Source organism: Amblyraja radiata, chromosome 3 (assembly GCF_010909765.2).
Source record: "Amblyraja radiata isolate CabotCenter1 chromosome 3, sAmbRad1.1.pri, whole genome shotgun sequence".
In the NCBI taxonomy this organism is placed as follows: Eukaryota; Metazoa; Chordata; class Chondrichthyes; order Rajiformes; family Rajidae; genus Amblyraja; species Amblyraja radiata.
Window position 1 is genome coordinate 31,816,062 of NC_045958.1, and position 26,043 is coordinate 31,842,104.

Sequence of the window (26,043 nt, forward strand, 5' to 3'; positions counted from 1 at the left end):
CCAGCATCTGGTGAGCAAACTGGCACCCCTAGGTTTCAATACCATACTATGCAACTGGATCCTGGATTTCCTTTCTGAAAGACCCCAGTCTGTGCGGGTGGGGAAGAACACCTCCTCGGTCATCACACTGAGCACCGGCTCCCCTCAGGGCTGTGTCCTGAGTCCGCTGCTCTTTACATTGATGACACATGACTGTGTCGCCAGGTCCACTACTAACCATATCATCAAATACGCGGATGACACAACAGTAGTGGGCCTCATCCGCAATAACGACGACCAGGCATATAGAGAGGAGGTGGAACAGCTGGTGAGCTGGTGCAGCAGGAACAACCTTCTCCTAAATGTGAACAAAACCAAGGAGATTGTCGTCGATTTCAGAAGGAAAATTCAGCCCAGTCACACTCCACTTTGCATCAACAACTCAGCAGTGGAGCAGGTGAAAAGGATCAAGTTCCTGGGGGTGCATATAACGGACACCTTAAACTGGTCCACAAACATTACATCTCTGGCAAAACGGGCACAGCAGCGGTTGTACTTCCTCCGCAGGTTGAGAAGTTTACACCTCCACCCTCCCATCCTCACCACTTTCTACAGAAGCACAATTGAGTCGGTCATGACCAGCTGCATCTCTACGTGGTGCGGCAGCTGTACAGCTGCGGACTGGAAGTGCCTTCAGAGAGTGGTGAGGACAGCGGAAAAAATCATTGGGACTTCTCTTCCTTCCATCATGGACATGGGGTACAAGCGCTGTCTGATTAGAGCTAAGGGCATTACCAGAGCCCCCACACACCCACAATTGGGACTGTTTATACTGCTTAACTCTGGGAGGAGGTACCGCAGCATGAAGAGCGGGACAACCAGGTTCTGCAACAGCTTCATCCCCCAGGCCATAAGATTACTGAACAATCAACAAAACCGAGGCTAGAACTTTTTAAATATCGACACTTTTTAAAAACTTTTTATATATATTTATTTTTACAGAACCATGCACATGAGGCATTTTTATGGACGCACCTAGCACTTTTACTTTTACTATTTACCTGATTTGGAGAGTCAAATGCAACGAAATTTCGTTCAAGGTGCACTATGTCTAGGTGTATATCTGAATGACAATAAAGTTTTCATTCATTCATTCAATTGTTTGACTATTTCGATTTTGTTGTTGTTATTTATTCCTATTTATGTCTTTACTTGTTCGGAACAAATAAACAAATCAATCAAATCTTCCTGCATCTAGCCTGTCCAACCCCTTAAGAATTTTTAAAGTTTCTATAAGATCCCCCCTCAATCTTCTAAATTCTAGCGAGTACAAGCCGAGTCTATCCAGTCTTTCTTCATATGAAAGTCCTGCCATCCCAGGAATCAGTCTGGTGAACCTTCTCTGTACACCCTCTATGGCAAGAATGTCTTTCCTCAGATTTGGAGACCAAAACTGTACACAATACTCCAGGTGTGGTCTCACCAATACCCTGTACAACTGCAGTAGAATGTGGTCTCACCAATACCCTGTACAACTGCAGTAGAAGGTTGGGCTAGGTCTTAGTTTGTATTGTATATGGTAATCCAATCGTTTAAGTTTTAAAAAAATATAACAAAATACTAGCTGCTTTATGTTTATACAGACAAAAACAGTTAATCTCAATCAAAATAATATTTTCACTTGCAGTTGGAATTCAGATAGACCACGAGACAGAAGAGGAGGAAGATGATGGTAAGAGAAACAATTGCTACTTTTCACAATCGCTACCAGAAACCATTTATATTTGGCCTTCTAAAAACTAAAGTTCAAATAATTCTACATGAAGACAGTGTCCTCAATAGTAAAACATAGTGCTGGAGTAACTCAGCCAGTCAGGCAGCATCTGTGGAGAGAATGGGTAGGACTATTCTGGCCTGACCTGAGTCATCGCTTCCTCTTTCCCTCCGCAGATGTGAACACCTATCACTTGCCAGGCTTTGCCTTGTCCCCACCTCTCTTTTCAAGCTTTCTCCCCACTACATATTAATTGTAGTAGTGGAGAGATAGCTAGAAAAGAGAGGTGGTGGCAAGGATAAAACTTTGCAAGTGATGGGTGGATGCAGGGGAGGGGAGGATTGACTGGCAGATGGGTGGAGTAAGTCACAAAAGTTAAAGATGAAAATGAGATGAAAGGGTGTCAGATTAAGACAGTAGTGAAATGTAAATTCAGAGGGTGATCTGAATTTGTGAAAAATTCTATATCGCTTAATATCATTAATTTTTGTAATGCAATGAAACATAGGTACAATCAGGTCCCTTGCTTCAACCAGGCAATTACCTAAACTAGTTACACATGTAAGTTAAAATTACACCCAGAACAATTAACAAGTGGTTTATACAAAATCAAGTTTACTTGAATGGATGTAAATCATAAATGTAGTTTAATTTTCTTTTACATACTAAACGATGCCAAATGTGCTTGTTTTGATCTTTCCAGTTATTCTCCACTTTGACAATCTCTTCCTCTTATGAAAATGCAGAAACTTGCTGAGGTTTGGTTTTGTGACTAGTGGGCATATATCCCAAAGATTTTTAAGTCATCAGATGTCCTATTTGTCGATTGAGTTATGAAAGGAATTTCTAAATCTCCCACTTTTATTGTTATGTTTTGATTGATGTAGAAGAAGAGGAGGATGAGAAGAAAGGAAGGCAACAGAAGAGCAGAAACCGGCCTCAAGCATCTGAGGATGAAGACAGTTCAGAAGAAGGTGCCAAACCCACAGGAAGAAACAATAGGCGGAGACCCCCAGTTCAGAATGGAAATAGACAGAGAAACAAAAACAATAGAGGCCATGAAAGTGACGAAGAAGAAGATGACGATGATGAAGAAGAAGAGGAAAGCAAAAAGGGGGGAGCTAAAAATTCAAGGGTAAAAGCAAGAAACAATAGGAATAACAGAAAGGAAGAAAGTGACAATGACAGTGAACCAAAGGGAAAAAATGCGAAAACAAAAAGGACCCCCGCCCACGGTAATAATCGAAACAATGTGAACAAGAAGCAGAAAGATGAAGATAATAAGAAGGAAAAACAAGGAAACAAAAAAGGTGATAAGAAGGGCGAAAGACATAATGGAAAAAAGAAAGGCAAATCCTCCAGGTACTTGGTTCTTCTTTACTGTATGAGGATATTGCCCTTATATTGCACAGATATTAAATTAATTTTATCGAAAGAAGAATTTGAATGCAAGAGGAATCAGTAATTGTGAGTCTGGTATTTTCTATTCCATGATGCGGAGTCCATATATTTACAGAACAGAATTCATTTTCTGAAATATCCTATGTCATAAAGCACAAAATATGAACCAAAAATTTAATTGGGAGAAAAATAATCTAGAAAGGTAGTATATTTTAAGTTTGAATAAGGAAAGGGGGATTAAAGAAAACCAGATGACTCATTTTATGCTTCAAGTTTATTTTGTAATTATGGTCATGGGAAGTAGTTAATGAACAAAGTCTAACATTTCCAACACAAGCAAGTACAAAAAACAAGTCTCTTGACACTCTTGCTTTCTGTCTATATTTATAATGCTCCCAAAGATGTTTACATTTTATGGTACAACAGCAAAATGCGATTCTGGAGGATTTGAATCATACAATGATCAAGCACATTTTTAAAGAGTGTTTAGTAAAATAGTAAATATTGGAAATACATTATACATTTGTCAGTGTGTGGTGTATTGGATGTTGACTTCCTACTAGCACTGACTGAGAATCTTGACTTAAAACATTTTAATTTCTCTTTTAAAATGCTGACAAAAGATATTGTGAGCTTCCATCATCTTCTACTGCAACATCCAATTTAGAATAATGTTATATTTGAATTAATTAAATAAACTCACTAGCTTGTACCAGACATTTTCCATATGAGTTACACAGTAACCCAAAGTATGTGAATCTTGATGTACTCATAGTCATAGCGTCATGCAGCATGGAAACGGGCCCTTTGGCCCAACTCATCATGCCGACCAAGATGCCCTATCCAATCTAGTCTCATTTGACCACATTTGGCCCATATCTCTCTAAACCTTTCCTATCCATGTACCTGTCCAAGTGTCTTTTAAATCCTGCCTCAACTACATTCTCTGGTAGCTCGTTCCATATACCCACCACCATCTGTTAGAGCAGAACTGCCTGGTGATGAGTGGATGGAATAAATTAATGAGCAGCACAAGAAAAGCATGTTATTTAATTTTTGTATGTTATTTTTTTTCTGCTTTAGCCATTATCTATCCAAATATGAAATGTGAGCTGGACTTTATGGTGTAATAACAACTTTTGGGTTTTCATGCATGCATAAATATTGCCCTCAAAATTCACTAGTGAGGAGAAGGCTCTGATGCTGGTCCTCAAGAAATTCCATATGTCTACAATAAATAGGAAACCAGAGCTTCATACCCTATACTTACTGTATAAACACATCGGAAAATGTACTGCCTGGTCTCAAGAGAAACAAGGATATGAATGGGAAATATCTTCAGTCATACCTTTTTTACTTTAAAAAATGTGAATGATCTGATAATTTAGACAATTCTCAATGTGCTTCAAGGTGCAGAATAAGATGTATCAATTATTTCATTGGACGCAGAAAAAGCATTTGATCAAGTAGAATAGCAATATCTGTATAAAGTATTGCAAAAATGTAGCATGGGAGAGAATTTTATCTCATGGGCAAAATTATTATATGACAAGCTGACTGCTAGAATACTGACTAACAATATGTTATCTTCAAAATTTCATTTATCGTGTCTAGAAAAATTTAATCTTAATAAGTGGCTTTTAAATATTTCTACTGACTTTTTTGATCTTTTCTTGTGCAACAGTTTTTTGATATTTTCTTGTGCTTTGAGTTTGTAATTGCTTTAAAATATTTGTTTTATATGTACTTCAGAAATCTATAGAATACGTAAAAGATTCAAAGGCTTACAATTTGTGCAAAGTTTAGATTTGAGGCTTAGTTTACAGTATTTTTTCTCTCATTTTTTCAGCAGGAATAAGTTTCGATATTCCTACCATGGTGCTTGTGGTGCAGATGGCCTAATCACATGTAGGACCTTGCTGAGGAGAATAATCTCCATAGTTATTTGCAAGCTTAATATTAACATTTGCAGCACCTTGTCAGTGCACACCTCTGAATGAAAAAGTCTATGCTGTTTAATTAATCGCTAAATAAACTCGATGCATTATTAGAAATTGATAAAACTTTGGTTAGACTGCATTTGGTGTATTGTATGCAGTGCTGGTCGCCCCCACACAGGAAGGATATGGAGGCTTTGGAAAGGGTGCAGAGGAGGCTTACCAGAATGATGCATGGATTAGGGGGCAAAACAGGGAGAGGTTGGACAGACATTTATTATTTTCTCTGGAATACTGGAGGTTTAGAGGAGACCTGATGGAAGCGTGTAAAATTATGAGAGCATAGATAGGATAGACAGTCAGAATCTTTTTCTCAGCATGGAAATATCAAATACTAGATGGCATAGCTATAGGATGAGAGGCGCAAAAATTAAAGGGGATGTGCAGGGCAAGCTTTTTACACAGAATGGTGAGTGCCTGCAATGCACTGTCGATGGTTGTGGTAGAGGCAGACACAATAGTGGCATTTAAGAGACTTTTGGATAGGCACATGGGTAGGTGGGAAATGGAGGGAAATGAATGAAAGCTGGTAGATAAGAATTGATCTTGGCATCGTGCCCAACACAGACATTGTGGGCCTGTTTCTGTGCTAAACTGCTCTATGTTCTATATTATTTAGACATTATTTAGACAGTAATGTGTACAAAGCTTCTGTCATTCTTTTCAGCTAATATATCAAATTTATACGCTGATTTAAGCAAACTTTATGAGTTAGCAGTGGGCAAGGTTGACTCTGGGCTTTGGCTGGTTAAAAGAAATGGGAGGAATGTCCAATGGATTCTGCAGGAATGTACAACCCTGTCAATAAATTTTGCTATTTTTAGTTCATCCAGCAATTCTTAAAGCCCACATAACAGTTGAAAATCTATCCGAATAATTCCCCCAATGTCATCTAGAACTTGAAGTATTTACAAACATGGCATTCTTTTTTTTTTGGTGCAGCTCATCATCAGATTCATCAGACAGTGAAGATTCTCTGTCAGAGGGGGAACTTGCCAAGGTTTTGGAAGAAGTGGAAGAGAAAAAGAAGCTAATAGCAACCATACGGAATAAAGCCTGGCGTATGAAAAGAAAACTAACAAAATTAAAGTAACTGAATTGCAGTTTAGGTTAATAATTAAATAATATGTGCTGTAATTAAATTGATGTTTTGCAGAATTTGATAGCCAATGATTTGGACAAACCTGTCTCAAATAAAAGAAACAAATAATGCAAAGCAAGCCTAGCTCCATTAACATTGGATCTGTTATATTGGCACAGTGATATGCAGGGAACAGAGGGACTTGGATCATGTGCAGGCAGATGAGATCATGTCCAGCACAATCAATGTGGGCTGAACAGTCTGTTCCTGTGCTGTACCTGGTCTAACATAATTTTACGATCTACGATTATTTGGGATTTCTTTACACATTGCACATGCAGTAACCTAATACTAATAAGTGAATTTAATTTTAAAGAAATAGATTTTGAAATTGTCCTCTGTAAATATTAGTGTGTAAATATGCTTGTATGAAATTCTTTCATCATTTTATTTTATTTGAGATATGGGTGTATTAATTAAAATAATGTGCATGTCTATAATACAAATCTGCTATCTTTTGTATATTTGAACAAATTGATTTTACAGAATATTTAATTTGAAAAAGTAATCCTTAAAGCAGCTGAAAATTGAAATGGTTAAGCAATAACGAGATTACTTTAGTCCGAAAACATATTAAGACTTGTTCATTGTGAAATGGCATGTTAATTAGTTTTTGCCTCCAAGGGAAGAAATTGTGGTATTTACAAGCAAAATCAATCTTTAGATTATAGGAAGAAGTATCTGTGTATTTGTTTAGTTCAGATGAACCTTTGCATTAATAATAATAATAATAATGGATGGGATTTATATAGCGCCTTTCTAATACTCAAGGCGCTTTACATCGCATTATTCATTCACTCCTCAGTCACACTCGGTGGTGGTAAGCTACTTCTGTAGCCACAGCTGCCCTGGGGCAGACTGACGGAAGCGTGGCTGCCATTCTGCGCCTATGGCCCCTCCGACCACCACCAATCACTCACACACATTCACACACAGGCAAAGGTGGGTGAAGTGTCTTGCCCAAGGACACAACGACAGTATGCAATCCAAGCGGGATTCGAACCGGCCACCTTCCGGTCGCCAGCCGAACACTTAGCCCATTGTGCCATCTGTCGTCCCATTAGTGAACAGAATGGGCCTACTTTATTAGCCATCTTCAACAGAGGGCATTAGAGGGCACAATAAAAATCGTTGATTTCTTGAGAAGACAGGTTAGTGTGAAGTGGATTTAAAAATGAATTAGGTATCCATATCCCAACCTGCACAAGTCCTTCAGCAGACTCACTGCTTCCGCATCACTACCCGTCACTCCACCTATCTTTGTATCATCTATGTTCCCGATGTTGGGGAAGTCCAGAACAAGGGGTCACAGTTTAAGGATAAGGGGAAATTCTTTTAGGACCGAGATGAGGAAAACATTTTTCACACAGAGAGCGGTGAATCTCTGGAATTCTCTGCCACAGAAGGTAGTTGAGGCCAGTTCATTGGCTATATTTAAGAGGGAGTTAGATGTGGCCCTTGTGGCTAAAGGGATCAGGGGGTATGGAGAGAAGGCAGGTACAGGATACTGAGTTGGATGATCAGCCATGATCATATTGAATGGCGGTGCAGGCTCGAAGGGCCGAATGGCCTACTCCTGCACCTATTTTCTATGTTTCTATGTTTCTATGTTTCTATCCGCAAACTTAGCCACAAAGCCATCAATTCCATCATCCAGATCATGAACATTTAACTTGAAAAGTAATGGACCCAACACCGACCCCTGCTGAACACCAGCTGCCAACCAGAAAAGGTCCCCTTTATTCCCACTCTTTGCCTTCCAATTTACTATCCATGCTTGTACTTGCTTCTAATACCATGTGCTCCTACCTTGTTTCACAGCCTCACATGTGGCACCTTATCAAAGGCCTTCTGAAAAGCCAAGTAAATCCACTGACTCTCCTTTGTTTACACTTCTTGTTCCTTTCATCAAAGAATTCCAAAATTTGTCATACAGGATCTCCCCTTCACAAAACCATGCTGACTTCAGCATATTTCATCATGTGCTTCCAAGTACCCTGAAATCACATCCTTAATAATAAACTCTATAATTTTACCAATTTCCTTTCTTTTGTCTCACTCCTTCTTAAGCAGTGAAGTTGCATTTGTTATTTTCCAGTCCCCTGGAACCATTCCTGATTATTTGTGGAACTAAACACATCATATAAAAACATCAAAGTGTAGAGATAACATTTTGGAGGGCTGTACATCTTGCTGGCGTAGTGTATGTAGTATATGGCATTTGTGGCCGGCACAGTGGTGCAGCGGTAGAGTTGCTGCCTTACAGAGCCAGAGACTCATGTTTGATCCGGACTACAGGTGCTGTCTGTACGGAGCTTGTATGCTCTCCCCGTGACTGCGTGGGTTTTCTCCAGGTGCTCCGGTTTCCACCCACACTCTAACGACATACACCAATGTAGGTTAATTGGCTTCGGTAAAGATTGCAAATTGTCCCTCGTGTGTAGGATAGCATTAAGGTTCGGGGATCGCTGATCTGATGAACCTTTGGGCCAAATGGCCTTTTTCTGCACTGTATCTCTAAACTAAACTAAACTAAATATGCCACATTTAGCCCCACTGACTGTGGATGAATTTCTCAGTAAAAATGTTCAGGTTTCTAACAAATTTGAAATAATTTCCTGGTGGATTTTCTGGTCGTCTGGAACTTACAGTCAGGAAAATCCCATAGAGTTTAAGGACTGAATAACGCTACCTTTTTGAACATATAAAATCATCCCTCAGTTGCTATGAACTTAATTAATCAGTTTTAACTTCTATTTATCAGGGAATCTCAAGAATTTGTAGAAAATTTTGAAGGAGCTCTGGGGAAGGGGAAAGGTAGAAAGTTTTATGCCTACAAAGTGATGATGACGAAGGTTAGTATCTGACATTCATTTTATTTCAAACAATATCTCTTGAAGAATGCAGGTGCAGCAGGCAGTGAAGAAAGTGAATGGTATGTTAGCATTCATAGCAAAAGGATTTGAGTATAGGAGCAGGGGGGTTCTACTGCAGTTGTACAGGGTCTTGGTGAGACCACACCTGGTGTATTGCGTACAGTTTTGGTCTCCTAATCTGAGGAAGGACAATCTTGCCACAGAGGGAGTACAGAGAAGGTTCACCAGACTGATTCCTGGGATGGCAGGACTTTCATATGAAGAAAGACTGGATAGACTCGGCTTGTACTCGCTAGAATTTAGAAGATTGAGGGGGGATGTTATAGAAACTTAGTTATAGATTCTTAATCTTTTAAAAATCTTTTAGGACTGAGATGAGAAAAACATCTTTTTACACAGAGAGTGGTGAATCTCTGGAATTCTCTGCCACAGAATGTAGTTGAGGCCAGTTCATTGGATATATTTAAGAGGGAGTTAGATGTGGCCATTGTGGCTAAAGGGATCAGGGGGTATGGAGAGAAAGCAGGTACAGGATACTGAGTTGGATGATCAGCCATGATCATATTGAATGGCGGTGCAGGCTCGAAGGGCCGAAGGGCCTACTCCTGCACCTATTTTCTATGTTTCTATGTTGATATATGCATTTTAGACATTGACAATAACCAGTTGGATACATGATCATATGCTCTGCACCAATGGGCTGAGTAAAGTTGTAATAGATGCTGATATCTCTCTAAAGTATTTATATTTATTTAAGACTCCTAATGTTAGCTCCAGCAGTGGTCCAACTTGCTGTTAACGTGGGAGAATGAACCCATAGTGTGGCACTAGGGAGCAGCTTTGTATGGTTTTCTCAGTTCTTAAAGGTTCCAGAAAAAATTCCAGTGACCAAACTAATTGTCTCTTATTACGCAAGATGCACCTTTTAGAATTAGTAGGTTAAAAGCAAGAAGGAAGAAAATGTAGTAGTAGTAACGATGAAGGAAATTATCAGTATTGGTTTATTATTGTTACGTATATTAAAATACAATGAAAAACTTGTGTGCTATCCAGTTATATTATACTGTACATGAGTACAATCATGCCATGATTAAGTGAGTACAAGTAGTGCAAGGAAAAAATACCAGAATGCAGAATATAGTGTTATAATATTATAATGTAGATAAACACAAAATGCTGGAATAACTCAGCGGGTCAGGCAGCATCTCTGGGGAAAAGGAATAGGTGATGTTTTGGGTCAGAATCCTTATTCAGTGTGTTACAGTTGCAGTTATAGTGTTACAGTTACAATTAACCATATAACCATATAACCATATAACAATTACAGCACGGAAACAGGCCATCTCGACCCTTCTAGTCCGTGCCGAACACATAATCTCCCCTAGTCCCATATACCTGCGCTCAGACCATAACCCTCCATTCCTTTCCCATCCATATAACTATCCAATTTATTTTTAAATGATAAAATCGAACCTGCCTCCACCACCTTCACTGGAAGCTCATTCCACACAGCTACCACTCTCTGAGTAAAGAAGTTCCCCCTCATGTTACCCCTAAACTTCAGTCCCTTAATTCTCAAGTCATGTCCCCTTGTTTGAATCTTCCCTACTCTCAGTGGGAAAAGCTTTTCCACGTCAACTCTGTCTATCCCTCTCATCATTTTAAAAACCTCTATCAAGTCCCCCCTTAACCTTCTGCGCTCCAAAGAATAAAGCCCTAACTTGTTCAACCTTTCTCTGTAACTTAGTTGCTGAAACCCAGGCAACATTCTAGTAAATCTCCTCTGTACTCTCTCTATTTTGTTGACATCCTTCCTATAATTAGGCGACCAAAATTGTACACCATACTCCAGAATTGGCCTCACCAATGCCTTGTACAATTTTAACATTACATCCCAACTTCTATACTCAATTACAGAGAAAGTGCAGATAACAAAAAAGTGCAGGGACTTCAATGAGGTAGATTGGAAGATCTGGATTATAGCCTTATCTTATGTAATTCCTGGCTTTAAAACTTTTGATGTGGAAATTAAAATCTCAGAGGATGTGGGCTGGAAAAATTTATATCAATGGCAATTTGCAACTTACTTAACCAAGAGTGTGATTTCTGCTACACAAAAGTTATGATACTGATTTCTCTCACCATCCTGCCATTCTGGACTGGATAATGCCTTTGAATATGTGAAAGACAGGATTTTGCAACAGCTTGTGATCAATACAATTATTGGCACAATGAATATCACCCCCTTTTGTGAGCCCTTTCCAGTTACCATCCAGTTTCTAATTATGTAATTTAAATTTTATATAATTTAAATTATTTCATTTTGTCCGGGTGTAGTGCCTCAAGATTCTCTGCACAAGGTGGTCCTGGCTGAATGACAAATGAAATTACATATTTTTTGCTGGTAGAAGTGGGGAAAACTGAAATTAACATTGTGAGGACTATTTGCTTAAACATCACATGCAGGGTTTTGTTCTGCAGGATGTGTCTGTTCAGGGTAATTTTAGTTTTTGAAGTTCATACGTTTATAATTCATTTGTATAATGTTTCCATTTCAGAAATGGATCAAGTTTCAAAGGGACTTTGAAAATTTTAAGACTTCATGCATACCTTGGGAAATGAAAATAAAAGAAATTGAGAGTAAGTTCATTTTGTTAAAATTAATATATTGTAGTTACACATGGTGCAACAATAGTTGGCTGTATTGACTTTAATTAGAACCACTTCTCATGTTCACCTCTGTACAATCTTTGGCTCCACGCTAATGATTTGTGGCTTAGTGGATCCACTATAGTTTGATGCCTTGCTGCCACAGGCATTCCCTGAAGTGACGTGGCTTCAGGTGATGTAGAGGCGTTTCCACAGGTTTTAGTGATGGCCCAATTTGCTTTAAAAAAAAATTAAAAAACAATTTCACATATAATCAGACTCGCTGAAATATAATTGAAGTAGTGGGTGAATGTGTGCAAGCATTTCCTTAACTCAATCAGGTTAATAAGGGGTCTGTGTCCTGACTTACTTCACCACTAATACCCACCTACCTGCAAACCCAAAATAACACACATTCAATCCTTGCACGATTCTTGTGAGTCATCGTCCGATTCACTCTCGTTGGAAGGAGCAGGCATTCATGTAATAAACAACACTGCCAGCCTCCAGTTAAAGATCAACTTGACAGGGAGGAGATTGAACTAAATCCAGAATTAATGATATAGGAGCCCAGCGATTCAAGTGCTTCTCTTAATTTTTTTAACATCCAAAGTGCTGACCATCCCTTTGCCTCCACAGATGCTGCTTGACCCATTAACTTCTTCCAGCAGTTTGTTTTCTGCACCGTTTTGAGCTACTTATCATGGGCTTCCCATTTCTACTGAATAATATTGAATGTTCCAAGTAAAAAAATAATAGACAATGGTTATTTATGATTATTGAAAATGAGGCTTCCATTTAGATTACTGTAATATTTGTAATGGTTCTGTTGCGAAAGGATTAGTGGAAGGGGGACTATGAATATCTTAGGTCAAATACACATCAGGCACATTGATAGTTTTTTATTATCTGTTTTCCTCTGGTGATTCCTGCCAAGTGCTTTATACCAACATCTGAAAAATATTATTTTCATTGTTGTGAGATTTCACTTCCATCTGCATCATTGTCAGTCTCCCTAGGTGGTATGGAAATTGAGAAACTGCTTTTATATCATTGAGAGAAAATTTATTGTACACTGTGAACCGCTCCTGTCATCCTTATCAAGGCGACGTGAACTGAATCTGAACAGCTGAGCTATGATTGAGAAACTGCGTTGTGCACAATCATATAGTCCTTGTTACCAGGGAACTCTAAAATCACTATTCAATAGATCGCAGTTGATGTTTACTGACTTCTTCTAAACCTATTCTTTCTTCAGTCTGAAGAAATGTCTTGATCTGAAAAGTTGCCTGCCCATTCCCTCCCCAAATCCTCCTGACCAGCTCAGTGCCTACATCACTTTGTGTTTTACTTTTTCTTTGACCATGTTTTTTCTCTCTTTTGTAATCTGATACCCCTGCTGTGTCATTGATTCCCACCTTTGACCACATGTTTTATCGTGAAGTAACATGAAACATTTTATTTCATTCAGGCTGATGTACAGTGAAAAAAAATATCTATATGTTTTCAGAAGTAAATTAAATTATAAGGGACTTACAAAATCTTTTCCTCTGTCACAGGTCACTTTGGTTCTTCTGTAGCCTCATATTTTATTTTCCTACGTTGGCTCTATGGGATCAACTTGGTTCTTTTTGGTTTAACTTTTGGATTGGTTGTCATTCCAGAGGTGGGTCTTGGCTTTAAGTTTCAGTTTAAGTTTCATAAAATTGTATGGAATTAAAAAATAAATCCGTTTCTATTTTGTGATTTATTTCTCCATGGTATACAGAAAATATGATTCATAATTAATTTTAATCATACTCGGCAGAATTAAATAATTTAAAAAATATTATTTAAAAAAAGACAAAGATTACAAATGTATATAGGCACAATGATCATAGATACTGGGAATTGAAATTAGGAGATACACAAAATGGAATGCCAAACCCTGATCACCTGTTCAACAAAGCCAAAGACGAAATGAGCTTTAATCATTTGGACATGAAATGTAGGACTATTAAAATGGAATGTAGAAATGTAATCAAAACAGATGGTTATAGTCAAAAATGAAATATTTTAGGGGAGAAATTTCTCTCTCTTTGCTTTAACGAAACCCCATATTCTGTCTGCTCTCTTTTTCCTTGAGTGGTCTTAATTTCTTGATATCCTCCATTAAATCCTGGTGAAAAGTTTGGCTAGAAATGTGCATACTTTAGACTCCCACCAAAGCCTACTAGATCTTCTTGTTTGAGTCATAGAGTGATATAGTATGGAAACAGGCCCTTCACCCCAACTTGCCGACACTGGCCAACATGTCCCAGCTACACTAGTCCCACCTGCCTAGGTATGGTCCATATCCCGACAAACCTGTCCTATCCATGGATCTGTCTAACTGTTTCTTAAATATTGGGATAGTCCCAGCCTCAACTACCTCCTCTGCGAGCTTGTTCCATACATTCACCACCCTTTGTGTGAAAAAGTTACCCCTCAGATTCCTATTAAATCTTTCCCCCTTCACCTTAAACCCATGTCCTCTGGTCCTCAATTCACCTACGCTGGGCAAGAGACTCTGTGCATTTATCTACTCTGGGCAAGATACTGCATCTGGGTTCTTGGTTAACTAGTTACTAACCAGTTTAACTCTTCTTTCATTCCCATGCTAACCTATCTGTCATGGGCCTCCTCCATTGCCAGAGTGAGGCCACATGCAACCTGGAGGAACAGCACCTTATATTCAGTTTGGGTAGCTTACAAACATTGAAATCTCCAATGTTAGCTAACTCCCTCCTTCTTCCCCCATCGTCTACGCCATTCTCCCATCCTCACAACTGCCAAGCTTTGTCCTGCTGCTCCTCTCGTTCAGCTCTCTAACCCTCCTCCCCCCAACCACAATCAGTCTGAACAAGATTCATGACCCAAAACATAAGCTAACCATTTTCTCCAGAGATGCTGCCTGAGTCACTCCAGCATTTTGTGTCTTTTTATGCAAACCGACATCTGCAGTGCCATTGTATTCCTCACAGATGTTAGATAAGTCTTTGTCAGGGGTCTATGTGAAACATTACTTGTGAAATTGAAATGGTGTGCAGTGAGGGTAAAAAAAAGAGGTATTAGAAAAAGTTTTAGAAAAGAAAAAAGGCTAGAAAAACGAATCACAATTTTTCACCATGGGTTGAATATGTGCTACAATAATGCTGAGGGTTCATAGAGTTATAGAATTATAGCGCAGCATAGAAACAGGCCCTTTGGCCCATCACGTCTATGCTGACCATAATGCCTATCTATCCATGCTAATCCCACTCGCCTGCATTATTCCATATCCTGCTATGCCTTGCTTATTTAAGTTCAGTAATGGGGCAACTTCTGTTTATCATGTTTTTGCCTTTTGCCAAGAGAAAATGTTGTCATCTTTTGTATATGACACCAATTTATGAGCTATAGCTGAAAATCAAAGAAAATCCTAAAAAGGTGTTGATAACAGTTATATATTCCAGATGTTGATGGGCCTGCAATATGGCACAATTCCTCGGAAGACTGTGCCAAGGGCAGAACAGCCGACTGCTATGGATTTCTCAATACTTTGGGAGTTTGGGGTGAGTGTTGCACTCCACGTTCAAAATCTGGTGCCATTAAATTTCAGAAGCGACTCAATGCGCTGAAATTACTGTCACACATTTAGTAGCACTGATCTAAGCAACATGCCCCATGACTGTCTCCAGCCTTTCAGTGTCAGTTCATCAAAGGCAATACAGAAGGATTGAGTTCGGATCTTTGTCCTCCAAATGCAAGCTGCCAACTGTTGACTTTTCTTTTGTGTACCTATTGTATTTCTTTTTAATTATTTAAAGAATTTAAAAAAATATGTAAAACCAAATGGGTTCATGTACTATATGTTCAAAATATTGTAATTTTCCATATATTTTGACATTTTGTAAAGTACATCCATTTTGACATCACAAGGCTCAAATTGTAATTATTTTATCATATCCAAATTTGGTGAGGTCACATTTCATTAGAAATTGAATCCTTAATGATCTTTTAGACCAATAAAGTTAGCTTAATATTCAACTAGTTTATGTACTTTTATAGTAATTAATTCTTTATAGGAGAATTTTACAAACTTCATTGCAATTAATCTTTTCAATGACATCTTGAAAAAGTTAGTGGATTAAATGTTTTATTACAACATGTTAAAAAGAAGTATTTTCAGTATCTCCTTGGCATAATGTGTTGTAAGATTAAGTCATGATGCTTGAACTTTTAAGTGTGAATCAGGATGATTGTAAAATAACAAAATCTGTATTTTACAGGGCTACATAAAGTACTCCGCTCTTTTCTATGGTTACTACAATAATCAGCGAATGATTGGTGTTTTCAAGTATAGATTGCCCTTGTCTTATTTCATGGTTGGCGTGGGTTCGTTTGGATACAGCCTCATGGTTGTGATCAGAACGTGAGTATTGATTAAGCAGTAGTGAGACTGGTTAGATTCTTGTGTAACTGTCACGGAATAAACCCAGGACTATGGCAGAGCAATTATTCTATAGAAAGTCATGGATGGCAGTAGTCAATTGACATTGTAAACTATGAAGACTGAACTTTGTGTGACTATCACCTGTCACCGGGCATGTGAAGTTATGTGTAGAAAGTTCTGATTAAAAGTATCATTCATGTCTAATGAAAATGATGATCTTGTACAGAATGGCAAGAAATGCAAATGAAAGTGGAGTTGATGGAGATGATGGAGATTTCAACTTCAGCTGGAAAATGTTTACAAGTTGGGATTATCTAATTGGAAATCCTGAAACAGCAGATAACAAGTTTGCATCCATTACAACCAGCTTTAAGGTAAATTTGGCCGAATTAGTGTCCATGCACGTTGATTATTCCTACTGTGTGTTAGTTAGATTGTAAAATCATTGTAATTTGTTTGTTTTCCCCTCTGCCACAACTTGTGGCACAGCTGGTAGGGCTGCTCCCTCACATTGCCAGTGAGCCAGGTTCGATCCTGACCTCAGATGTTATCTGAGTGAAGTTTGCATGTTCTCCCTATAAAATCCCAGTCCCACTGTACGAGTTAAAAATCAAGTGCTCCCCCGAGTTTAAAAAAAAATCAAACTCGTGGTAAGCACGTAGAATGGTAGAAACTTACCATGAGTTTGATTTTTTTTAAAACTCGGTATGAACGTAGCGGGTACGTCGGAGCTCGGGGACGTCTCTCAGCGGCTCGTAACGCTAACGACAGGCACTGGAACAACTCAGGTGAAGTGCACTAATGTTTGAGCATTGTACCTGAGTCGACCACAGATGAAAATTTCACTCTTCAGATTTCAATCTCATGGACTCCGAAATGTTCGTAGGTCATGGGACAGAAATGTACAGTCCTGTTTAGTTTAGTATATTGTCACATGTACCAAGGTTCAGTGAAAAGCTTTTTTGTTGCATGCTATCCAGTCAGTGAAAAGATTGCACATGACTACAATCTAGACGTCCACTGTGTATAGGTACAGGATAAAGAGAATGTTTGGTGCAAGTTAAAGTCAATTGAAGTCCGATAAAAGATAGTTCTCATATGAGGTAGATGGTTGGTCAGGACCGCTCTCTAGCTGGTGAGAGAATGGTTCAGTTGCCTGATAACAGCTGGGAAGAATCTGTCGCTGAATCTGGAGGCATGCGTTTTCACATTTCTGTATGTCTTGCATAATAGAGGCTTATGAGGCTAGGAGGTCAAAGACTCGTTTTGTCACTGCCAGGGTTGTAGGTTCAATATTGTTCATCCTTGTTCCAAAATGATGTGATGACATTTGTAGAATGTTACAGCGATTTATGAGGATGCCAGAGACAGGAGGAATTGCAGAAGCTGGGATTTTGAGTAAAAATCATACTGCTGGAAGAACTGAGTAGTTAAGGCAACATCTGTGGAGGGAAATGGACAGACAACGTTTTCAGTTGGGACCCTCCTGCAATCTGATGAGGATGTTGTCTGGGCTGAGGAGCTTCACATGAGCAGAGATTGACTGTTGGGCTCCTGTCTATGCAACAGATAAATCTACAGGGGAAATATCTTGAGGTGTAAAAAGGTATGAAAGGCTTAGTCAAGGAGAACAAGAAAGACCCCCCCCCCCCCTCAATTACCTCACCAGAGTTTGAGCATATTCTAAAATTATAGGGAATCATAGTCATACAACTTGGAAACAGGCCATTTGGCCCACTAAATCCATGCCAATAATTAAACACCCATTGTGTACCCATTTACACCCAACCTACATTAATCTCAATTGTATTGTCCCCACATTCCCATCAACTGGCCCCAGGTTCTACTGCTCACCTATACACACTAGGGCAATGTACAATGGCCAATTCCCGTGACCTTTGGAGGCAATTCATGCGGTCATGGGGAGAACATGGGGAGAACATGCAAATTCCAAGCAGGCAGCACCCAAGGTCAGCATCCAACTTGGTTCAGTGGAACTAATAGGTAGTCTTTAATGAGCTTCAGTCCCAGTATGGCAACCATGTAATTTAAATACAAGTGAATAATCAAATTAAGCATGGATTTTTTTTTAATGTTCAGACTCTGTGATTGTGACCAGGATTATCATTAAAAAAATCCCATCTGTTTCATTAATTTCCTTAAAGGAAGGAAATTTGCCATTCTTACCCGGTTCTAGATCTGCCAAAGTAATTGGCTCGAACAGCCTCCTCAGGAGCAATTACAGATGGACAATAAACGCTGACATTGTTGGTGACATTTACATTCTGTGAACAAATAAATTATAAAATCTCCTCTCACCCTTCCTCGCTGTAAGGAAAATTACATCTGTTTCTTGATATAACTGAAATATTATTATTCAGGTCCTAGACACCTTTTCGAAATGGTGGTTCCCAGTAAAAAACACTCCAGATAATGCACAACCCATGTTTTACACTGTTTCAGCATGGCTTCCTAGTAACATTCTAATAATAAAAACAAATTATTCTGCAGAGGTTCTGTGTTTCTTTTGCCACCATTTAAAAAAAAAAATCAAGTACCAATAGTTGAGATTCTCTGTTCCAGAATTGTCTGTTTCAAAATCACCCATTTAGCTTATATTGGCTCTTTCAATTATTTTTACTAAAACTGCATCTGCCACATTTCTTTCCATTTCACCATTCAGTCCTCCTGGAGCCCATTTCAATCATATTCATTAGTGACAGGAGCAGAATTAGGCCATTCGGCCCATCAAGTCTAATCCTCCATTCAAACATGGCTGATCTATCTCTCCCTCCTAACCCCATTTTCCTACCTCCCCCCCCCATAACATCTGACACCCATACTAATCAAGAATCTATCTGTCTCAACCTTAAAAATATCCAGATTTGTCCTCCACAGCCTTCTCTGGCACAGAATTCTGCAGCTTCACCACCCTCTGACTAAAGAAATATCCTCCTCATCTCCTTCCTAAAAGTGTGTCCTTTAATTCTGAGGCTATGACCTCTAGTCCTAGACTCTCCCATTAGTGGAAAAATCCTCTCCACATCCACGCTATCCAAGCCTTTCACTATTCTTTACGTTTCAAAGAGGTCCCCCCTCATTCTTCAAAACTCCGGCGAGTACAGGCCCACTGCCGTCAAACGCTCATCATATGTTAACCTACTCATTCCTGGGATTATTCTTGTAAACCTCCTCCCGACTCTCTCCAGAGCCAGCACATCCTTCCTCAGATATGGTGCCCAAAATTGCTCACAATATTCCAAATGCGGCATGACCAGCTACATCATTACAACCTCAGCATTACATCCCTGTTTTTGTATACAAGCCCTCTTGATATAAATGCTAGCATTGTGTTTGCTTTCTATATTACCAATTCGATTCGCAGATTAACATTTTGGGAATCCTGCACCAGCACTCCCAAGTCCCTTTGCACCTCTGGATTCTCACCCCATTTAGAAAATATTCTACACCTTTATTCTTACTACCAAAATGCATGATGCCACACTTTGCTACACCATATTCCATCTGCCACTTCTTTGTCCACTCTACAAACCTGTCCAGGTCCTTCTGCAGAGTTCCTGCTTTCTCCACACTACCTGCCCCTCCACCTATTTTCGTATCATCCGCAAATTTGGCCACAAAGCCTTTAATCCCCTCGTCCCAATTATTAATATACAACCTAAAGGGTGCGACCCCCAGCACCAATCCTTGCAGAACTCCACTAGTCACTGGTTGCCATCCAGCCAACGTGCTATCCATGCTAGTATCTGCCCTTTGATACCGTGGGCATTCATCTTCCTTAGCAGCCTCACACGTGAGGTACCTTATCAAAGGCTTTCTAGGAAAATCTAAGCAAACAACATCTACTGACTTTCCTTTGTCTATCCTGCTATTTGCTTATTTATTCACTACTCAATTGCAAGTTTCATGCCATCAGACTTTGAAATTATGCTCAGAATACCCAAGTACATCTAATCACATCAGTATCCTGGAGTCCACTGCCCTCTACAATTTGTGTAGACCCAATTGACCCAATTTGTTTACAACATGGACCACAGTGAGTGATTTTTTAAAATATACTGCCACCTGGGATGCAATGCTCCATGTGGAACATAGTGCAATAGTTTCAGAAAAAGCACATCTATTCCCATTTTGAACTCCTTTGGATGACTGCATCTCTAAACTTTGAAGTGCCTCCTCCACTCATAACCATCAGTCCCATTACATGGTGGACTGTGAGACTAGACTGCACTCACCTAAGTGTCCACCCCTTATCTATCCAGCTGAGCTCTGTGTGTGCTTGGGGTGGGTGATAACCCCTGGGGAAGTACAGATATTCAATGCTCTGCAGTGACTCTAGGTACTCCACAACTTCAGAAATATGATCATATTGCTTTCTTGGCAAACAATCCACACATGTTTACAATAAGCATAACTAGTTATTTTAAATATTTATACACATTATTTTGTCAGGAATCCATTGTGGATGAAGAAGAAAACCAAAAAGATGAAAATGTCCACCTAAGGAGATTTTTAATTATTCTGTCCAATTTTCTTATATTTTGTTGTCTTGCTGGAAGTGGGTATCTCATTTTTTATGTTGTGAGAAAATCCCAGACCTATTCAACAGTGGCTAACTTAACCTGGTATCAGAAAAATGAGGTAAGTTTTCCTTTACAACTACTAACATAAAATTAATAGAATTTTTCAAGAGTCCCAGTCACACAACACAGAAATAGGCCCTTCAGCCCATGAAGTAGCCAAACCAAGCTGGTCTGACTTGCCCATGCCTGGCCCACATCCCTCTAAAGCTTTTGTACCCATGTACCTGCCTAAGTCTTTAAAATATAATTATACCTGCCTGTACCATTTCCTCTGACAGCGCATTCCATGTTTGCCCTACCCTCTGTGCAAAAAATGTATTCCTCATGTCCCTTTTAAATCATTCTCCTCTCACCCTCAGCCTACGTCATCTAGATTTGGAGTCCCTCACACCGGGGATAGACTCTGGTTGTTCACTTTACATATGCACCTAATGATTTTATAAATTTATAAAGAATCACCCCTCATCCCTCACAGAATAAAGACCTAGTCGCTCCTTATAACACAAACTCCCCAGACCCAGTCATTTCCTTGTAAAACATGTTTTGCACCGTTTTCAGTCTAATGGCATCCTTCCTAAAGCAGGGTGACCAGAAATGTACACAGTACTACTCCAAATGTGGTCTTGCTGTACTAACAACTGAAACATGACAAGTACTTTACTCAATACACTGACTGATGAAGACAAGCATGCCAAATGACTTCTTCACCACCTTGTCTACCCCTGTCGCCACTTTCATAAAACTATGATTCTGTCCCCTAGATGTCACTCTGTTCCACAACAGTTCTCATGGCTCTACTATTTACACTGAATGTATCTATGTATGGTATATCTGATCTGATTAGGTAGCATGCAAAACAATCCCTTTCACTGTAGATCGGTACATGTGACAATAATAAGCCCAAACCCAGACTGTTACTGTGTAAGTCTGCCCAGATCTTTCTCACCAAAATGCAGCATCTTGCATTTATCTGAACTAAACTCCAACCGCCATTTGTTGGACAATTGGTCGAGTTGATCAAAATTCTGTTGTAATCCCAGATAACTTTCTTCACTTTCCACATGATTTTAGTGTCATATACAAACTTACTAACTATGCCAACTACATTCACATCCAAACCGTTAATATAAACACAAACAACAGTGGAACCTGCTGCACTAATCCCTGTGGCACACCACTTATTACAGGCCTCCAGTCTGAAAAACAACCCTCTGCCAGCACCCTCATTTTGCTTCCTTCAAGCCAATTTTATGTCAAATTGGCTAGTTTGCTCTGGATCCTCTGTGACCTTACCTTCCAAACCTTCCTACTGTGGTACCTTGTCAAAGTAAAAGCCCATGTAGACACTGATCCACTGCTTTGCCTCATCAATCTTCTTGGTCATCTCTTCAAAAAACTATAAAAGTGGTTATTCCCCACACAAAAAAAACCAATGTTGACTATCCCTAATCAGTCATTGGCTTTCCAAATGCATGTTGATATTGTCTCTCCCACATACTACAATCAGTCTGAAGAAGAGTCCCAACCTGAAACGTCACCTATTCATGTCCTCCAGAGATGCTGCCTGGCCCACTGAGTGCTCCAGCACTGTTTTTTTTGTAAACCAGCATTGCAGTTTCTCGCACCTCCCTTTTTGTCCACCTGCGCTCCCCCTTAAGTGTACCGCATACACATCCAATACTCGTCAAGGAATTCATCTGATCCCAGTTGACTATAGCTGACATATGACTCCTCCTTTTTCTTTGACAAGAGCTTGAATACCTCATGCCATCCAATGTTCCCTAATTTCGCTAGTGGAACATGCTTCGTCTGAATTCCCACTATCTTGCGTTTAAAAACCTCCCACTTACTCAACAACCCTTTACCTGCAAACAGCCTCACCCAAACAACGTTTGAATGTTCCTGTCTAATACCATCAAGATTGGCTTTGTGCCACTGGGATTGGTGTTGGGTCCACTGTGGTCAGTTCTTTATACTAATGATTTGGATGTGAATTTAGGACTTCAACTTTAGGAACAGTCCTATCCTTTTCTATAACTATTGCATAACTAATAGAATGATAGTCACTGGTTCAGTGTTTCCCCACTAACACTTCAGTCACAAGTCCAGCCGTATTTCCCAAGAAGGGCTTAAGACTCTTCCTTCTCTAGCATGGCTATCTACATATTAATAGAATATGAAATGTATTTTTATTTGCAGAGTTGCCCACTGTTGATTTTATTTCATTTAAAATGGTATCTTAAAAGTGAAACATGATGGATTTTAATGTTTGTTAACAAATGTATCCATTGAATATGGGTTAGGAGGGAGAGAAACGTCAGCCATGATTGAATGGCGGAGTATACTTGAAATGGTCTAATTCTACTACAATCACTTATGACCTTATGTTTAAGAAGGAACTGCTGATGTTGCAAAATTGAAGGTAGGCAAAAATGCTGGAGAAACTCAGCGGGTGAGGCAGCATCTATGGAGCGAAGGAAATAGGTGACGTTTCGGATCGAGACCCTTCAGATTTATGACCTAATGATCACTTAATATGAAGCTATCCTGAAAATAGCAGCTCACTTTTATTCAGGAGCTATTTGAGACAAAGCTTGAGACAACAATATGCTTGAGACAACAATTTGATACATGTTTATGTGCCTACTGTATCACATAGAAACATAGAAAATAGGTGCAGGAGGAGGCCATTCGGCCCTTCGAGCCAGCACCGCCATTCATTGTGATCATGGCTGATCGTCCCCTATCAATAACCCGTGCCTACCTTCTCCCCATATCCCTTGACTCCATTAGCCCCTAGAGCTCTATCTAACTCTCTCTTAAATCCATCCAGCGACTTGGCCTCCACTGCCCTCTGTGGCAGGGAATTCCATAAATTCACAACTCTCTGGGTGAAAACATTTTTTCTCACCTCAGTCTTAAATGACCTCCCCTTTATTCTAAGACTGTGGCCCCTGGTTCAGGACTCGCCCAACATTGGGAACATTTTTCCTGCATCTAGCTTGTCCAGTCCTTTTATAATTTTATATGTTTCTGTAAGATCCCCCCTCATCCTTCTAAACTCCAGTGAATACAAGCCTAGTCTTTTCAATCTTTCCTCATATGACAGTCCCGCCATCCCAGGGATCAATCTCGTGAACCTACGCTGCACTGCCTCAATCACAAGGATGTCCGTCCTCAAATAAGGAGACCAAAACTGTACACAATACTTCAGATGTGGTCTCACCAGAGTCGTATACAACTGCAGAAGCTCTTCACTCCTATACTGAAATCCTCTTGTTATGAAGGCCAACATTCCATTAGCTTTCTTCACTGCCTGCTGTACCTGTAAGCCAACTTTCAGTGACCGGTGTACAAGGACACCCAGGTATCGCTGCACCTCCCCCTTACCTAACCTAACCCCATTGAGATAATAATCTGCCCCTTTGTTTTTGCCGCCAAAGTGGATAACCTCACATTTATCTGTATTATACTGCATCTGCCACGCATCTTCCCACTCACTCAACCTGCCCAGGTCACCCTGCAACCTCTTAACATCCTCTTCACAGTTCACACTGCCACCCAGCTTTGTGTCATTCGCAAACTTGCGAGTGTTGCTCCTAATTCCTTCTTCCAAATCATTAATATATATGGTAAACAGTTGCGGCCCCAACATCGAGCCTTGCGGCACTCCACTCGCCACTGCCTGCCATTCTGAAAAGGACCCGTTCACTCCTCTCTTTGCTTCCGGTCTGCCAACCAATTTTCTATCCATGTCAACACCCTACCCCCAATACCATGTGCTCTAATTTTAGTCACCAGTCTCCCGTGCGGGACCTTATCAAAGGCTTTCTGAAAGTCTAGATACACTATATCCACTGGCACCCCTTCATCCATTTTACTTGTCACATCCTCAAAAAATTCCAGAAGATTAGTCAAGCATGATTTCCCTTTCATAAATCCATGTTGACGGACTAATCCTTTTGCTGCTATCCAAATGCCCCATTATTATCTCTTTAATAATTGACTCCAGCATCTTTCCCACCACCGAAGTCAGGCTAACTGGTCTGTAATTCCCCGTTTTCTCTCTCGCTCCTTTCTTGAAAAGTGGGATAACATTAGCTATCCTCCAATCCACAGGAACTGATCCTGAATCTATTGAACATTGAAAATGATCACCAATGCGTCCACTATTTCTAGAGCCACCTCCCTGAGGACCCTGGGATGCAGATCATCAGGTCCAGGGGATTTATTATCCTTCAGTCCCATTAGCCTACCCAATACTATTTCTCGCCTAATGAAAGTTTCTTTCAGTTCCTCTACCCCTTAGATCCTCTGTCCTCCAGTACATCTGGGAGATTGTTTGTGTCTTCCTTAGTGAAGACAGATCCGGGATATAAATTTATAAATGTTAAACGTTTAGTGATAAGTCTGTAACCAACTTAAATTGGATAATTTTGCAGGTCCAAATTACTATGAATAACTATCTATTAAATATGTTATTTTTATAGATTGATATCGTTATGGCATTGTTGGGAATGTTTGTTCCTCCACTATTTGAATCAATTGCTGGTCTGGAAAATTATCATCCCCGTATTGCATTGAAATGGCAGCTGTGGCGAATGTTTGCCCTGTTTCTCGGTAATCTGTACACATTTCTGCTTGCTCTTATTGATCAAGTCCAATCACAGGTAAGAAACTCTCGTAGAATCTATTTCTGCTTACTCAGGTGCACACTTGTTTCTGGGTGACTTTCAACTGGGTCGCCATTTTTATAAATTATATAATGCCATTAAAATAACTGCTAGGAGGCAGAATCTTACATATTAACACCCAAAGGGAATATTGCCAGTTCGTAATCACAATAATATTTGTTAGTAGCAGCTCTGTCATCACAGAAAATGGAGCTACATCTTGCTCCAATGATAGTGACAAGATGCCTTCAATTTTCTGAAAGGCAAGATGCCTTGATTGATTGATTGAGAGATACAGGCTGGAAGCAGGTTCTTCGGCCCATTGAGTTCATGCCGAACATCAATCACAAGTTCTATATTATCTCACTTTCTCATCCACATCCTACACACTAGGAGCAATTTATGGTGGCCAATTAAACTACAAACCTGCATGTCTTTGAGATGTGGGAGGAACGCGGAGCACCCGAAGGAAACTCATGTCGTCACAAACTCTACA

At 39.7% G+C, this 26,043-nt stretch overlaps 1 protein-coding gene across 1 annotated transcript in view; it reads left to right on the top strand.

Moving 5' to 3' along the window:
• Nucleotides 1-2,630: 2,630 nt before the first annotated feature.
• Nucleotides 2,631-26,043, top strand: part of LOC116971539 (transmembrane channel-like protein 2-A) — a gene marked incomplete at its 5' end in the record, with an annotated part of 58,857 nt that continues 35,444 nt past the window's right edge. The window contains 10 exons of the mRNA XM_033018778.1: nucleotides 2,631-3,115; nucleotides 6,094-6,240; nucleotides 9,057-9,147; nucleotides 11,727-11,808; nucleotides 13,377-13,483; nucleotides 15,291-15,389; nucleotides 16,107-16,249; nucleotides 16,497-16,644; nucleotides 20,744-20,932; nucleotides 25,365-25,544. Of these exons, the coding sequence (XP_032874669.1) occupies nucleotides 2,631-3,115; nucleotides 6,094-6,240; nucleotides 9,057-9,147; nucleotides 11,727-11,808; nucleotides 13,377-13,483; nucleotides 15,291-15,389; nucleotides 16,107-16,249; nucleotides 16,497-16,644; nucleotides 20,744-20,932; nucleotides 25,365-25,544 (1,671 nt within the window). The remainder of the gene's footprint in view (nucleotides 3,116-6,093; nucleotides 6,241-9,056; nucleotides 9,148-11,726; nucleotides 11,809-13,376; nucleotides 13,484-15,290; nucleotides 15,390-16,106; nucleotides 16,250-16,496; nucleotides 16,645-20,743; nucleotides 20,933-25,364; nucleotides 25,545-26,043) is intronic.